Genomic DNA, 15,884 nt, shown 5'->3' with positions numbered 1-15,884 from the left:
CCTCAAGTATTAAAACTTCACACTGACTCAGAAAACTCATTCAGGGTCAATAATAGCTGAGACATAATTGGGGACTAGTTTGCAGAAGGGAGGTAATGAGCTGAACATGGTGAGTTGAGAGTGCTTTGGAGACAGTGACACACACATGTCAAGTTGGCAGTTGAATTTGGAGGTCTAGAAATAAGGACTGTGCTGGAAATGTAAATTTGCGAATAAGTGGATACAAAAAAACCCGTATTATTATTTATTGCTGAAGATTTGGTGGCACATTATATAAAATGCTTTTGGTGACTGTAAAACAGAAATTAAAATAATTTGTAATGAGCTGTTTTTTCCACATCAGTTTCTCAGCTGTTTATTCCTGAAACACTATTTGAAATATGACAGTAAAAATAAATTAATGCCTCAACCACAGTTTCTAGGAGATAGACCATATTTGGTATATCTCCATTTTGCCGTCAGTCCTCTCTGCTTCATTTCATCCTTTTCTTTGTCCCAAATTATTTATTGAAGTGAGAAATTTGGGGAGTAGATTCTTACTGCAGGTATTCTGGGATATAGAAGTAGACACCCTATAATCTTACTCTATCTCTTGTTTGTTTATAGCTGAAAGAGAACCTTTATGGATATGTTTTATTGACTTCTGTAGTGTTTGCCAATTCCAGGTTGCCTTTATTATCTGTTTAAGAAACAGAAAGAAAATACAGGGAGAACTTATGTTTGTAGTGAATAATTACTAGGCTCAAACTCACTGTTAAAGGCATTAACTCTTCCTGAGTTAGAATGGTCCACAGTTGTATAAAAGTGGCTTCTGAGTGGAATGATCTTAAAACCTTTTTTAAAATGAAGTTTAATATGCTCATAGATTAAAAATATGTAATTCTGTAGAGCCTGATGTAGAAAGCATCCTCTGCTAACAGCCAGCACCACCCACAGTCACTTCTTACTCTTGAAGAGATTCTTTAGGTATTTATTCTCTATTGCTGCATTTTGTGCTTACCTTGCTACTAGTTAACTTTTAGTTTTCATCTCACTCTTTCATTGTGTGAGAACTCGTGGGGCCCTTTCCATTTGGAAGCTCTTATCATTCAGTTTTGTTTTAAAAGTATGTGATACGTTGATGATTTTTCTCCTATCTGCTTCCTTTTTCTTGGTGAGACATCAGTAATTCAGTTTTTGGACCTCTTGGACTAGTTCTTCAATTTTTATACTCTTTCTCCCTGTTTTCCATCTCTGTCTTTGCTGCTACGTGGAGGGAGAATTCAGTTTTTATCTTCAAACCCCTCTATCAACGTTTTTTATTTTTACTATCATATTTAAGTTTCAAGAGTTCCTTTTTATGTTTTGAATTCTTTTCATAGCATTTTTTACTTGTTTCAGGGATGCAGTATCTTCTCTTAACTCTCTGAGTCTTTTTGAGTTTTTCTTCTCACTGCCCAGTGATTGTTTTCTTCAGGTGGTTTCCTGTTGTTGGGTTGGCCGGACTTTCCAGAGAAAGGTCTTCCAGTTTCTTGCCCCCAGTGTGTGGGCTGGCTGTCCTCATTCTGGGTGTGGAGTGGGAGAAAAGACTGGATACCTCAGCCTTCACTGTGTAAATGATCCTGTCAGCTGCCCATCAAAACCCAGTTCTAGAAAGTGGAACTCTTTAGGAATACATTTCTAGCCTTTTGCTAGAAATTAGGGAGAGCTAGATAGCCAGCTTTAGTTTAAGGATAGGGGATGCGGAGATTCAGCTGTTCCTTCAGTTTTCCAGTCTTAGCCCCACCCTCACCCCCTGACTTTTACTGCTGCCAATTTCCTAAGCCTTTATGGAGGCTCTAAGTATAAGTTGGTTTCTTCTTGCCTGGGTTAGCTAAGTCCCTGCCTACTTAGCCATCTGCTTTCTAGTTTCCAAATTGTTTCCTTTCCCATTTTCTTCTTCCTTATGATTTTGTGCATTTTAAACTGTACAGTGTTTTAGAAGAATTTTAGGAAGGAGTGAAAATTACATTAGATACATTATTAGTTATACTAGATACTACATTAGTAGTATCTATACTAGATACTACATTAGATATTAGTGATACTAGATACTAGATACTATTAGATACTACATTAGTTTCACCTTTTTTGTCTATAAGTGTTTTCGAAACCATAAGCAAAACTGTTTGTTTTGAAGCAAACATTAGGGTAGGTATAATTTTCTTCTATTTTTGTATTTTTAACAGGCACCTAAGTTGATGAATTTATTAAGAGTATCATTTACTAAGGTGTTGTACAACTCAAAAATTTATTCCTCCGATAAAGCACAATTCAAATTATACTGCAGCTTTATTCTTTGTTCCTGTCATGCAAATAATATCCGTTCCTTTTTAAATCCTCTGACTTTTGTCTTCCCCATGTATAAAAATTTCTGTGGCAAGTCACTTAAGATTTTAATTTTCATTCTTAGGCCTTTCTAAAATATTTTGGATTATAAGTGTTCCTCAGTTGTCCTTGTATTAGTATCTGTATGCATTAATAATACCACAAACACATGCTTTTTAGTGTCTTTGTCTACTAATTATAACATCTGTGTCAGTTTTAGGTTGATTTCGATTGATTGATTTTTCTTATATGTGTTTCATTTTTCTCCTCCTTTGCCTGTTAATTTTTTTTTAATTTTTTTTTTTTTTTTTGATGAGGACCATTTTTAAAGTCTTACTGAATTTGATACAATATTGCTTCTGTTTTATGTTTTGGTATTTTGGCCCCTAGGCATGTGGGATCTTAGCTACCCAACCAGGGATTGAACCTGCACCCTGGGCATTGGAAGGCAAAGTCTTAACCACTGGACCGCCAGGGAAGTCCCTGCCTGTTAATTTCTGATTAGATGCCAGATAGTGTGAATTTTACCTTGTTGGGGGGACATATTCCTGTAGTTATTCTTGGGCTTTGTTCTGGGACACAGTTAAATTGGAAACAGTTTGATCCTTTTAGATCTTGCTTTTAAGATTTATTTAGGCAGTATTTGGAACAGTGTTCGGACTACTGACTAATTATTTTCCACTACTGAGGCAAGACCTCTGTGCACTTTACCCAGTGTCTGTATATCATGAAGTCTTTCCCGTCTGGCTCTGTGTGAGAACCTGGCACTTTTACCTTGAATCCTTTGGCTAGTTGTTTCTCTGGCCTCTGGTATTTCTTCCCACATAGGCGCTGATCAGTGTTCAGTTGAATACTTGAGTCAACTTTGTGCAGATCTCCAGAGTTCTCTTTCTGTGCAGCTCTTTCCAGTATTCTTTTTGGTGAGCTCTAGCTGCTTTGGTCTCCCAAGACGCTAAGCTTAGTCGTCTCAACTCAGAGAGGCAGCCTGGCACTGTTCCCATGGCTGCAGCCTAGAGATTCCCAGGCCAGGGAGCTGGGACAGTAATGGGTCTTACTTCATTGATTTCCCATCTCTCAGCCTCACTGTCCTATTGCCTGAGGTCCAGAGACTTGAGGACTGATGTTTCTTTTGTTTTGCCTGGTTTATTTTTTTTGATTGTTTCAGGCAAGAGAGTCTTGTTCGTGTTACTTTATCTTGGCCTGAAGCAGACGTCCCTTATTTGTACAGATGTAGAGACACTTATAGGTTCATTAAAATATAAACATACACACACGCGCACACACACAAGGAACTTTATAAAATTTATCTATAAAAAATTGATAAAATACAAATTTTAGTGAGAAAATATCGTCAACAGTTTTCAACATAAAAATTAAACTCTGGATTTTAAAATTGGTTTTTATTGCCACAGTAGAGGTACATCTACACATTTTATATTTGGCACACAGATAACCCTGACTGACGTTCCCAGTTTCTTGACTCATTGACTCCTCAGGTCTGTCAGTTTTTCATGGTGTCCCCTAGGTGAAAAGAAATACTTCGTAGTTTTTCTTCTTATTATTAAATAGTTACTTCCAAACAACTTAGTTTATCAAAACAACTTAAACTGAAAAAATTTATTTTATTTATAAATAGCCACATTATTTATTAATGGGATTTGTTTTCCCTTGGGCACTGTTTACATTCTCAAACCTGGGAATCAGATTGGACACTACCACCCTGTTTTCCTGTTCCACATTGAGTTTTGCATGGACTTGGCTTTTTATTACAGCAACCACTGAAAACCTAGCATCACAAAGATAAGACATCATCACAAGGAATATAGCGTGATCTAATATTGATAAAGTCCAGTATTTTGAGCTAGAAGTTTGCATGGTATCTGACAGACATCAACTATTGCTGTTTCCCTTGAAATTTCAAGTACCCCCGTGGTACCCCTGTGAGCATACTGTGGTATCTCTGAGTTTACTCCTTGGGAACACATAGATGGCCTACCATAGGTTGGTGTGCTTTGTTTTGTTTCTCGTTTCCCCTCACAACATTTGGGTGCATTTTCATACTAATGATATTAACAGAAAATAGAGGCAGAAGCGTATACTTTAAGAACTTATTTCTATCCCTATTGGCTGAGTTCCATAGATTTTTTCCTAGTATGGCATCTGCAAATATATGAGTTGTAGTAGAAAGCTGTTTTTTTATACCAGTTTTATTTTCTTTGATTGGAATCTCACCGTTCAGTAAATAGTAATCTTTAAAGATGAAAGTTCAACAACAGGTATTGTTTATGTATGGTACCTGGCACTGAACCATATGCATTTATTTATACTATTCTTATATTTATTTATAAATTTATATTGTTTTTAATTTTTAAAGAATTCATATTTGTGAAATATTTATAAATATATTTGTATATTATCTCTAAAGCTTAAAGCAAGAAATGGTTCTGAAGTTATTATATCTTAGGTGAAAGGGAAGTATGGCCAACTCTACTTCTAAACCTCCCTATAGCTTGGCAGTGTTTTCAGCCTGGGGCTCACTAAGTCAGTTGAAGATACCAAGGAAATGAAACGTAGATGTTCTCTACTAAAACTAGTATTTAAGATGGTATGGTTAAAGAGTAACTGTACAGTTCACTGTTTTCAAAGTAAGGTCTGTTAGAAATACAGTTAAGACTATTCTCGCATTTATTCCTTGTTGTGATTATTTTTACAATGAAATGGTTCTATGATTACTACTTGAAATGCTTAAAACAAATGGCATCTGTCTTATACAGTAGTGTCTGTTGGCAAAATACTTTTCCTAATCTTGAGTTCAGCCAGTGTTATTAAAAGTAGTTGTAACGGGCTTCCCAGGTGGCGCAGTGGTTGAGAGTCTGCCTGCCAATGCAGGGGACACGGGTTCGTGCCCCGGTCCAGGAAGATCCCACATGCCGCGGAGCGGCTGGGCCCGTGAGCCATGGCCGCTGAGCCTGTGCGTCCAAAGCCTGTGCTCTGCAAAGGGAGAGGCCACAGCAGTGAGAGCCCCGCGTACCAAAAAAAAAAAAAAAAAAAAAAAAAAAAAAAAAAAAAGTAGTTGTAACGATATGGAAAAATTGGTGAATTTTAGAATGAAAATATTGGTTCAGTTCCTGAATTGGCAAGGTGTTCGTCAGTTGACCTTGACAGGTGACTTGCTTAAATTAGCCTCGATGACCTTGTATTTACTCATAAGTAAAATATAGGAATGATAACACGCTTTTCATGATAACCTGAGGATGACACTATACATAAGTTTCTTGGTACATAAGAGCACTGCAGGGGTTGTGATTGCCTTGTTCACTCTTATACTCTTAGTATCTGGCTCCATGCTTTTGGTACATAGTAGGTGCTCAACAAATATTTGTTGAATTAGCTATCAATACCCAGTAGTCTCACACTCAGGCTTTTTGCCAAGAGAAGAATTTAAAAGGTTTATAATGTCATAGCAAAACAATGCGAGCATAGCTTAATAATTGCAACAGGTTATTATCATGAAAGATGTGCTCTCTCTTTGAAAAGAAAAATTTGTAATAGTATGCTTTGTAAATTTTTTAGGAGGAGCAAAATCGAGGCAAGCCTAATTGGGAGCATCTCAATGAAGATTTACATGTACTGATCACTGTGGAAGATGCTCAAAACAGAGCAGAGATCAAACTGAAGAGAGCCGTTGAGGAGGTGAAGAAATTACTGGTACCTGCAGTAAGTAATAATTTCCAAATCATTTACTATAGAATAATAGACAAACAGACATTGCTCCAGTCCTTAAATGGGAAAATCTGTTCCCTGTTTATTTTTTGTGAAGGGAATCTTGTGAGGGGAGCAAACTCAATTAGTGGCCTGTTTTTTCAAAAGTATTATTACCTTTGCATCACTCTATTATAGGGTAGGAATGTAGGTGCGTCATCAGTAAGTAGGGTGATGAAAGCTTTCTCTCTTTTTTTGGATCAGTTTCTCATTGCAAGCAAGTAATGGGTGTACAGAAGTCTGTACAAATTAATACTTATGTTGGGTGAGCTGTGTTAGTGGGAGCACATTATTTGAGTTGTCTGTGGGTTCCACGTACTCTCCTGGCATATATCATTGTTTACCACATAAAGGTTAATGTTTCATAGTGAAATTTTCCCATAATATGGTAAGATTTTCTTTTAGAAAAATAAGAGCTAACTTTTACTAATGTACCAAGCACCATTCTGAGCACTTTTCACACTTTTAACTCACTTAATATTTCTAAGATAATAAAAACTATTGAAGTTCATACTTAGGGATTGTAGATAAGACACCAAAAGGAATTTTGGAGGGTGACATAAGAAAAGACCCCAAGGAGAGGAGTCACTGAGGCTGGAGAAAAACCAGGAGTATGGAGTCCTGGAAGCCAAGAGAAGTTTGTTGCTGAAGATTGTTCAATTAAGATAAGAATGGGGAGTTAACCATTGGATTTAGCAAGTAGTAGTCATTGGTGACCTTGCCAAACAGATTTTTGGATGGTGGATTTAAAAGCCTGATTAGCTCAAGTTCAAGAAAGAATGGGACGACAGAAAAAGGAGTTGAAATTTTTTCCCCTAAGATTTCATTATTTATGTAAATGATCCTTTCAGTACTCTTGGCCTCTCAGTTCTTTTATTGCTTCATCTTCAGTGATCTTATCCTCCACTCCATATAAAGTGCATTTTAAATTTTAGTACTTTACTCATATTAAAGTTTCTAAGTTGCCTTCGAGAAAATTTGTACCAATTTGTAGTCCTGCCAGTGTTATCTGAAAATACCTGTTTCTCAACACAGTCTCAAACCCTGGGTGTTACTAAATTTTTTAATCTTTAATCACAAAAATGTGAATATAATAATTCTCATGGTTCTTAAAAATATTTATATTAGATGAGTTTTTACATTAGCTTTTTGTAACAAAAATTCTAAATCTTCATGATCACATTTTGAACAGGTACACAATCCCTGGTTTCATATTGTTTCTGTGGGGAATATTGATTCAGTTTACATATCATTTACAGAATGAATTTATAGCTGAAGTATGGGATTACCTTTGTATTATTTCAGTATAAATGTTTCTTACCTATCCATGTAGAATAAATTCTTTTCTGGAAAGAGGTAGAAAGAGAGTCGTGTGTAGTTTAATGTTTTTGTGCCTATTATGTTTAATGTTATATAGCAAAAGATCTAATCCTGGCTTAAGGGACCTGGGGGTGTGGAGGGGAGAGTTGGTAGACTTTGTGCTTGATTTAAAATTTTATAATTAAATGTAATAAATATTCCATTTTGTATTTTACATCTGGAGATAAGGCTAATAAATCTCGGTTAAGGTTGTAGCTGTGCTCCTTGTGACATAATTCTAATTTTTCTAATAATTTTGATGATTTGAATGTGTCTCCATCAGTTTACGTAACACCACACATAACTTAATGTTTAGAGTTCAAACTCTTAAAATTCAAATTAGGGTTTCAAAACAACCTTACAAAGTAAGTTCTTTTCCCCCCATGTTTCCAGCAAGCACAAGAACTCAGAGAAACCTTAGCATTTTCTAATTTCACTGCAAAAGTAATAGGGATTTTGAGATGATCACACTTCATTCATTTGTAGAGTCATAATGTTTTACCTAATGAACTTGTTTACCCTGGATAATACCATTTTTATTTCAGATGTTTCTTTGATTTCAGTAATCCGTTTATTTTAATCTCTTTTGTTTCTTAAATCACAGAAGAAACCATGCATAACTAGAGAAGAGTCATTTCTTTAGTTACATATAGTGTAACTAGTCTGGCAAGTCTAAATCTGTTACCATCAAGTATCTACTAAAAATATCCTTTTCATTGTAGGTACAGTTAATCAGTTGTTTAATCTCATTTCCATAAATCTGAACCATACCTCCTTACATTCTTGAGATCTTCAATATACTCTCATAAGTACAGTGAAACATTTTGTGAAAATCAAATCATACTCACTGATAGAAAAGGACTATTGAGCAGTGCCCTGATTTTGCTCATCTTTGGGGACTTAGGTCATCCTTGGCAGAGACCAACTGCTGAGGTATTGATAAGTCTATCTCCAAAAGTATTTCTTGAAGACATATATTCTTGCCAACCCAGTTAAAATAACCTGTCTTTTCACTTTTAGTCTTAACCCATTCAGTTCATTCTCTCATAAGTTAGTACGAGTGATTTTTTTTTTCTTTAAATAAATCATATAAAGATTATCAGTGACTTGCCATTTCACTCCTCTGGAAGTGGGGTAACAAGTGAGTTATCCGCTCTGAAATTCCTTATTGTATATTGAAGAAATGGCTCTTAATTGTAAACAAAGTATGGGTAGTTGTAAAAATTTTAAAGTCAGAGAAGGAAAATGTTTATGAAATAATTAATTTTAGGACTTTTGATGGCTTCATATAAGTATAAAGTAAAATTTCACATGTTTTGTAAGTATTGGTTCTCTCCAAGTTAGCTTATAAATGGGAGAAAGACTTTTGAAGTACTAGGATGCAGTATAAGGAAATGAGTGAAAAAACATTATTCCTCCTAAAAAGATTATGGGGAAATCCTCAAACTGGTAGAATTTTACTGAGTATATAGGTAGAACATTAAGCAAAGGTTATATAGGAAGAAACAATCATGTCAAGATTTGATACGGTAATAGCCTTCTCATTTTAAGTGAACCCCATAAGGAAATTAGTGTTACTTGGAATTATTAGGGATTTGTGATTCTGCATTTGTGATTTCTGGTTTTATGTAACTGCTTTGTTCTAAAAGTTAATTGGGTGGAAAAACTAGCTTTTATGATATTTATGGAGTTTTACAATATCGACTATTTCCTAATTTTAGCTAAATATTTAAGACAGGATATGTTGATCATTTTTGTTTGTTATTAGGCCGAATTGCAATGTGCTGCTATATGCTTTCCTATAAATTTTTGTTTCTTTAATTAAACTTCTATGATGCAGTTACTAATTTTATATAACCCTATGATAAATTACTTTATAATTAGACAAATGGTATTTTTAGTAGATTATTTAATTACTAATTTTATATATCTAAACCTTAGGCTTTTAGACATGTGTGTTGAACTGGTTTATTATAATTAGAAAACTTCCTTCAGATGACATTTTAATGCTTGTTCTTATTCACATCATAATTCTCACACTTTTCCTGTGAGCCTTTCAAAATAAACTGGGCTGTTAAATTTCTTGGCTGAACTTCTTACAGTCTTTGCTTAGCATTTACCTAATGTGCTTACAAATATACAGAATTTTGGGAAATTATGACTTCTTATCTTTGTATATTCAAGTCACTTTAACATAGATTTGATCCGTACAGAGAGCTTGTATATTAAATTAATTTACTCATTTGCCAATTCTGTCATCAGATGTTTTTGTTTCCTTTATTCTTGCTACACTGATACTGTAATATGCTATAAATTCCCATCTCTTTTGCCTTTTGTAACAGAGTATCTAAATCTGCTTTTAATTAATTTGGTCTTAATATTCTCATGTACATATTAGGACAATTGATTAGTTATTGTGCAGGCCCTTGTTAACCATTTTAAGGACTTCAGCTTTTAGTCTAGAATGGGTGAAACCATTGGAGTGCTTAAGGAGAGGGGAATGAATGACATAATCTGATTAATATTCTATAAGGATTGCTGGCCTGCTCTGTTTAAAACAGAATAAAGAACACAAGGTGAAAGAAAGGAAGCTCTTGTAGGAGTCTGCAAATTATGGCCCATGGGCCAAATCCAGCCTCCCACCTGTGTTTGAATAGCCCATGAGCTAAGAATGGTTTTTACATTTTTTAATGGCTGGGGAAAAAAATCAGAAGAATAATATTTGGAGAAGAAGAATATATCATGAAATGTGAAAATTATATGAAATTCAAATTGCATTGTCTGACAAGTTTTATTGAAACACAGCCATGCTTATGCTTATTCATTTACGTGTTGTCTGTGGCTGCTTCTGCGCTCCAGTGGTGAGTTGAGTAACTGCCACAGAGACCATATGCCCAGAAAAGCCATTTACTGTCTGGCTTATTACAGAAGAAGTTTGCCAATTCCTGGACCATTGCATTAATTCAGACGAGAGGTGATGATGGGTTGGGCCAGTGTAGCCATAGCGGTGAGTCATGGTCTGGTTGTGAGCATATTTTTACAGTGAAACTGGCAGGTTTTGCTAATGGATTGTCTGTGGGATGTTAGAAAGCAAGGCATCAAGGATGACACCAAGATTTTTAGCCTGAACAACTGGAAGGATATAATTGCTGTTACCTTGATGAAGGATATGTTAGGAACAGATTTTGAAGAGATTACTTGGAACTCAGTTTTGGACCTAGTAAATTTGAGATGCCTGTTGGCTATCCAAGTGTAGCTATTCTAGTGTTCTGTTCAGATTAACAAATACTTATTCCAGGTTGGCTGTATTTTAGAACACTAGGGATACAGAAAATTATTTACGGTAAGATCTTTAATATTTAGGCAATGACATTTCCCTAACTGTATTTCATGAGATACTTTTCATAGGTATTTGGGGTAAAGGAAGCCTTTAATATGCTAGTAAGTATTGTGAACCTCTGGTAGAAACCATTTCCAAATTTAATTGACCATCAGAATTTTTGTTCTGAGAGTGTATTCACATCTAGCGTTATAGAGATACCTGTTTGAGAAATAATCTGGAAACTCATGATTTAAATACATAGGAGCTGTCTTTTTAATGCTGAAGAATAGTCATTTGAAGACAAGAAGGAAGAAGAGGTGCTTCTTGAGGAATTTTTTCCTTTTTTTTTTACACATAAAATAAAAACTCATTCATTTGAAATGTACAGTTTGGCCCTTGACAACTGTATACACTAACAGCCACTTCCACAGTCAAGATTTCCATCATGCCAAAAAGTTTTCTCTTACCCCTTTGCTATCAATTAACTACCCCCCCCACGCCCCCAGGCAACAACTGGGGTTAGTTTTGCCTTTTTTTCTATTATGATCTAAAAACTTTGTTTTTTCCCCCCAGCCTTATTGGTAGAAGATTGACAAATAAAAATTGTTTATATTTAGGATGTACAAGTGCTTTTTTTTTAAGGTGTACAATGTGATGATTTGATATACATCTATACATTGTGAAATGATTATCACAATCAAGTTAATTAACACATCATCCCACATAGTTAGTTTTTTTATTTGTATGATCTATTCTCTTAGTAAACTTCAAGTGTACAGTGTTATTAACTGTAACCACCACGCTGTACCTTTGACCCCCAGAACTTACTCATCTCATAACTGAGAGTTTGTACGTTTTTATGGACATCACCCCATTTCCCCTACCGCCCCTCCCTTCCCCCAGCACCTGACAACCACCATTCTACTCTCTGGTTTTATGAATTTACCTATTTTAGATGAGTTTGCCTTTTCTAGATTTCATTTTTTGTGCCTGTCTTTCATGTGGCGTGGCTTTTTTGAGGTTCCTCCATGCTGTTATATGTGTCAGTGAGTTGTTCCTTTTTATTGATAATTAGTATTCCATTTGAATACATAAGCCACAGTTTGTTTATCCTTTTACCTGTTGAAGTTTTAATTTTTATTTCTCTGAATACAAGTGATGTCGAGCATCTTTTCATGTGCTGCTTGAGAAATCATATATCTTCTTTGATGAAGTATCTTTAAATCTTTCTATCATTCTTTATTGTCTTTTCTTTTTTTTTTTTACTATTAAAACAGTTCTTTATATATATTGGGAATACATCCATTATTGGACAGATATTCTAATCTGTGGCTTGCCTTTGTCTTGTGGTTTTGTGGGAAGGCTTTTAATTACAAATCCCATTTCATTCATAAATATAGAACTTAAATTTTTTTTCTTTTTTTTGTATTTTTCAAGGAATTTGTCTTTGTCATCTAAGTTAAACTTTTTATCATGAAGTTGATCATAATATTCCCTTTTTATCTTTTTAAGGTATGTAGGATCTGTAGTAGTGTCCTTGCTTTCATTCATTATGTTAGTAATTTGTGACTTCCTTTTTTTTTTGATCAGTCCAGCTCTAGAGCTTTATTAATTTTAATCATCTTTTACTGCTACATACCAGTTTTTGGTTTTGTTGATTTTTCTCTATTTATTCCTTTTCTGTTTCATTGATTTCTGCTTTTATATATTCTTTCTACTTTACTAGGGTTTAACCTTATTTTCACAACTTCTTAAAGGTGGAAGATTAGTGACTTAAGACCTTTTGTTTATACTAAAAATTTTCTCTCTGAATAATGCTTTACCTGCATCTCAAATATAATATTATGCTGTATTTTTATTACTATTCACTTCACAGTATTTTCTAATTTTTTTCATGATTTCTTCTTTGACCTATGGGTTATTTCCAGATGTTTCCAAATATTTGCGACTTTTAAATTTATCTTATTGTGACTGATTTCTAACTTAATTCTGTTCTTCTCAGAAAATGTTTTCTATAAGATTTCACTCTCTTTGCATCTAATTAGGACTTTTTATATTGCATCACATTGTCTGTTTTGGTGAATATCCCTTTTACACTTAAAAGCACATGTATTCTACAGTAGTTGGATATGTGTTTTATAAATGTCATTTAGATGAAGGTGGTTGAAAATGTTCAGTTCTTCTGTCCTTATCCATTTTCCCCCTATTTTTGTTAATTACTAAAAGAGATGTGTAAAGATCTCCATTCATTCGTTGTAGTAATATTTATGCATACTAGCGTGTTCTCCTTGAAGGCACTGAAATGGCAGACTAATTTGATGTGTGCACATGTGTACATGTATGTATGTATAGCTTACATAACCTATATGAACAGTTTGGCATCATTAAAAGATTTCACTCTTCATTTTATGTAATGGCAACTTTCCCCTTGTTTTAATTTTGAAGTCTTGGTCTCCCCCTCTCCCCCAAATGCCAATTATTTAATGCAGCACATTTTCTAGAGCGATAGTAACAAGCAGTATATAGGTGGCAATCAGTGTTCAAGAAGATGTTATAGAGGTTTACAGGAAGATGTCACAGTGGACTGGGGTATTTAGGGGAGAAGATTTCACATAGGTGGGTGAGACTTGAGCTGGAACTTCAAGGTACAAAGTTCCTAGAGACAGAGGGGATTAGTGTATATGCATTTTAGAGGTGGAGAGTTGTGCATTTCAAGTCATTAGAGTGGTAACAAATGCAGTAGGATTGCACAAATCATGCATGGTCAGGGACTGTCACTTAAACTTAGAACTTTTATTTCCTTATATGTAAAATTGGGTTATTGTTGCTTACTTGCCTTAGAAGGACTTTGTAAAGGTAAAAATTATTATTTTAGTTATGTGAAAGTGCAAGACACATGTTCCCTCATTTCTTCTCTTTTTCTTTATGTTGTATGGATTGATTACCTTAGCTACATCATTGGCCATGCCAGTTACAAGCTCATTCCTGGTCACAGGAGGCACCATGCCAAAAGAAAGTGATTCTGTCCCTAACTGCAAAAGGCGCCCTAATTGCTAGTCCATGATCTCACCAATATACCTTTTTGCTTACAGCGGCATAATAAATAAGAAAATTGTAAACCACTTAATGTTACTTAAAAAAATAACGTGTATACAAGTATCTCCGTCCCCCCACCCCCCCTCACTCACTCACTGTGGGAGTACATCTACCGTCTCCGGTATCAGGTGCCATCCCTCTTTCAATTAATTCTCATTCTGTTTCGTTGGAAAAGAATACTGTTTCATCATTAACTAAGACATATAGATGCATATCCTATGATCTTTTCTAATCTTCTCTGAAGGGACATAAAAAACACTAGAACAGGGGCTTCCCTGGTGGCTCAATGGTTAAGAGTCCGCCTGCCGATGCAGGGGACCACGGGTTCGTGCCCCGGTAGGGGAAGATCCCACGTGCTGCGGAGTGGCTGCGCCCGTGAGCCATGGCCGCTGAGCCTGCAGGTCCGGAGCCTGTGCTGCGCAGCGGCAGAGGCCACAGCAGTGAGAGGCCCGCGTACCGCAAAAACAAAACAAAACACTAGAACAGTGGAAGTTGGGGAATATTACTGATATAAAGACTGGGAAAGTAGAAGTGAGGGATACCTGCTCAAATGTCTTCTTTCTCACTATAATTTTTCCTTTCTTTCAATAAGAATGGGGGTAAAAGATTTCTGTTGGGGAGATGGAATACTAAACTGAAAAGACGAAATGAGTCACCATAGCCTGTATTAGAGAAATTAAGTGATTTCAGGCAGTTGAAGTTTACACTGTCTCATAATTTAAGACCAGCTTTGGTACACAAGATGCCACTAGTCCCAGACAATTCATAAAGTGTTTGTTTCACTTTCTTACTTTATGGGGGGAATAAGCGTGTCTTTTTTTTTTTTTTTTTTGCCTCTTTAAGTTTGTTTAATAGGTATTTGAGGAGTTGAACGTGAGTTGGTTTTGAGTATATAGCTGATCTCTTTATGAAAGCATTTATAAACATAGAGCTCAGTAATATTAACCTAAGTAATTGATCTAGTAGATTCTGAGGAATTTCCAGCTGAGGATTTTTAAAGTTGCCAGTTATTTCAAGAATATTATGAAATTTGAAAAAGATTATTAAAAAAAAGTAACTTAAATTCACTTCTTAAAAAAAACTATAGGTGTCAATGTCATCATTATTTGGGAGAGTAGTGAAAAGTGAAGGGTCCTTCACAAAATAATTTTTTATTAAGTTTGCTTTTCATGTTTCCCAGAGATTTGTTTCTTCTAGTACTATCACCATTTGACTCATAGGTAACTGTGTATTAATTAATCACCAGAAAATAAATGAAAAGAATTAAAGAGTAAGATAGGAAGAGAGGTAATGACTCTGGAGATAGTGTAGTCTCATCTTGGAGTTCAAGTATTAAACTGGATTGTTAATGAACTGATGGCCCTGCATTTAGTTCTTGACCAAGGGATCAGTAATTGAAATCTGTGGTATGATTTCCCTCCTTTTCATGTTATTGGGAAAGAAGGTAAGGTATTAAAAGATACATTAAAAGACATCTAGCTGTAATGCACTTGCCCCTTGATAGAGCTGTAATGTGAGAGAGCATCTCTCTTATGTAAAGAGGGTGTTGCTACCATTTTCTGCCTTGCACAACTATTTTAATCTGGATGGGAGAACTGTCTAGGGACCCAGAGTACAGTAATTAGCAGTCTCTTCAGAGTGTCAGAGCAGAATTACCATTGTAATGGTTTAGCTGCAGGATAAAAGGATTGAATTTGGGTCTTCCTGTCTGCCAAACTAAATGAGTTGCCATGGGAATTTTTAAATGTGAGAGGCGTTTACGTAAAGCAATTTGGCGGGTTTGAATAAACTCATAAATTACAGGTTTGAAAGCAGCCAGTCCTTGCTTCCTCTCATACAGGCAGGACTGTATAGAAGGCTGATAGCTTCTTAAATTCTTCATGTGAATAAGCTGATCCATGCTTCCACGCAGATGATCCGATTACTATGGCTTGTCTTTTCACTAAATATAGTACAGTAAGCACATTTAAGAAAAGACATATTCTTCCAGATCTCTGGA

General features: G+C 35.3%; 1 protein-coding gene across 7 annotated transcripts in view; it reads left to right on the top strand.

Moving 5' to 3' along the window:
* QKI (QKI, KH domain containing RNA binding) overlaps positions 1 to 15,884 on the top strand; it is a 144,218-nt gene that overhangs the window by 96,954 nt on the left and 31,380 nt on the right. For all 7 annotated transcript variants that reach the window (XR_014326783.1, XM_082855511.1, XM_082855508.1 and 4 more), the window contains exon 4: positions 5,920 to 6,063. Coding sequence is in view for 6 of the 7 variants with exons in the window: in XM_082855511.1 (XP_082711637.1) it covers positions 5,920 to 6,063 (144 nt within the window). In the remaining variant the exon portion in view is untranslated. The remainder of the gene's footprint in view (positions 1 to 5,919; positions 6,064 to 15,884) is intronic.

This window comes from Leucopleurus acutus (assembly GCF_964270905.1).
Source record: "Leucopleurus acutus genome assembly, chromosome: 15".
Taxonomy (NCBI): domain Eukaryota; kingdom Metazoa; phylum Chordata; class Mammalia; order Artiodactyla; family Delphinidae; genus Leucopleurus; species Leucopleurus acutus.
Note: the sequence above shows the minus strand (reverse complement) of the source record. Positions and strands in the feature narration are given on the sequence as shown.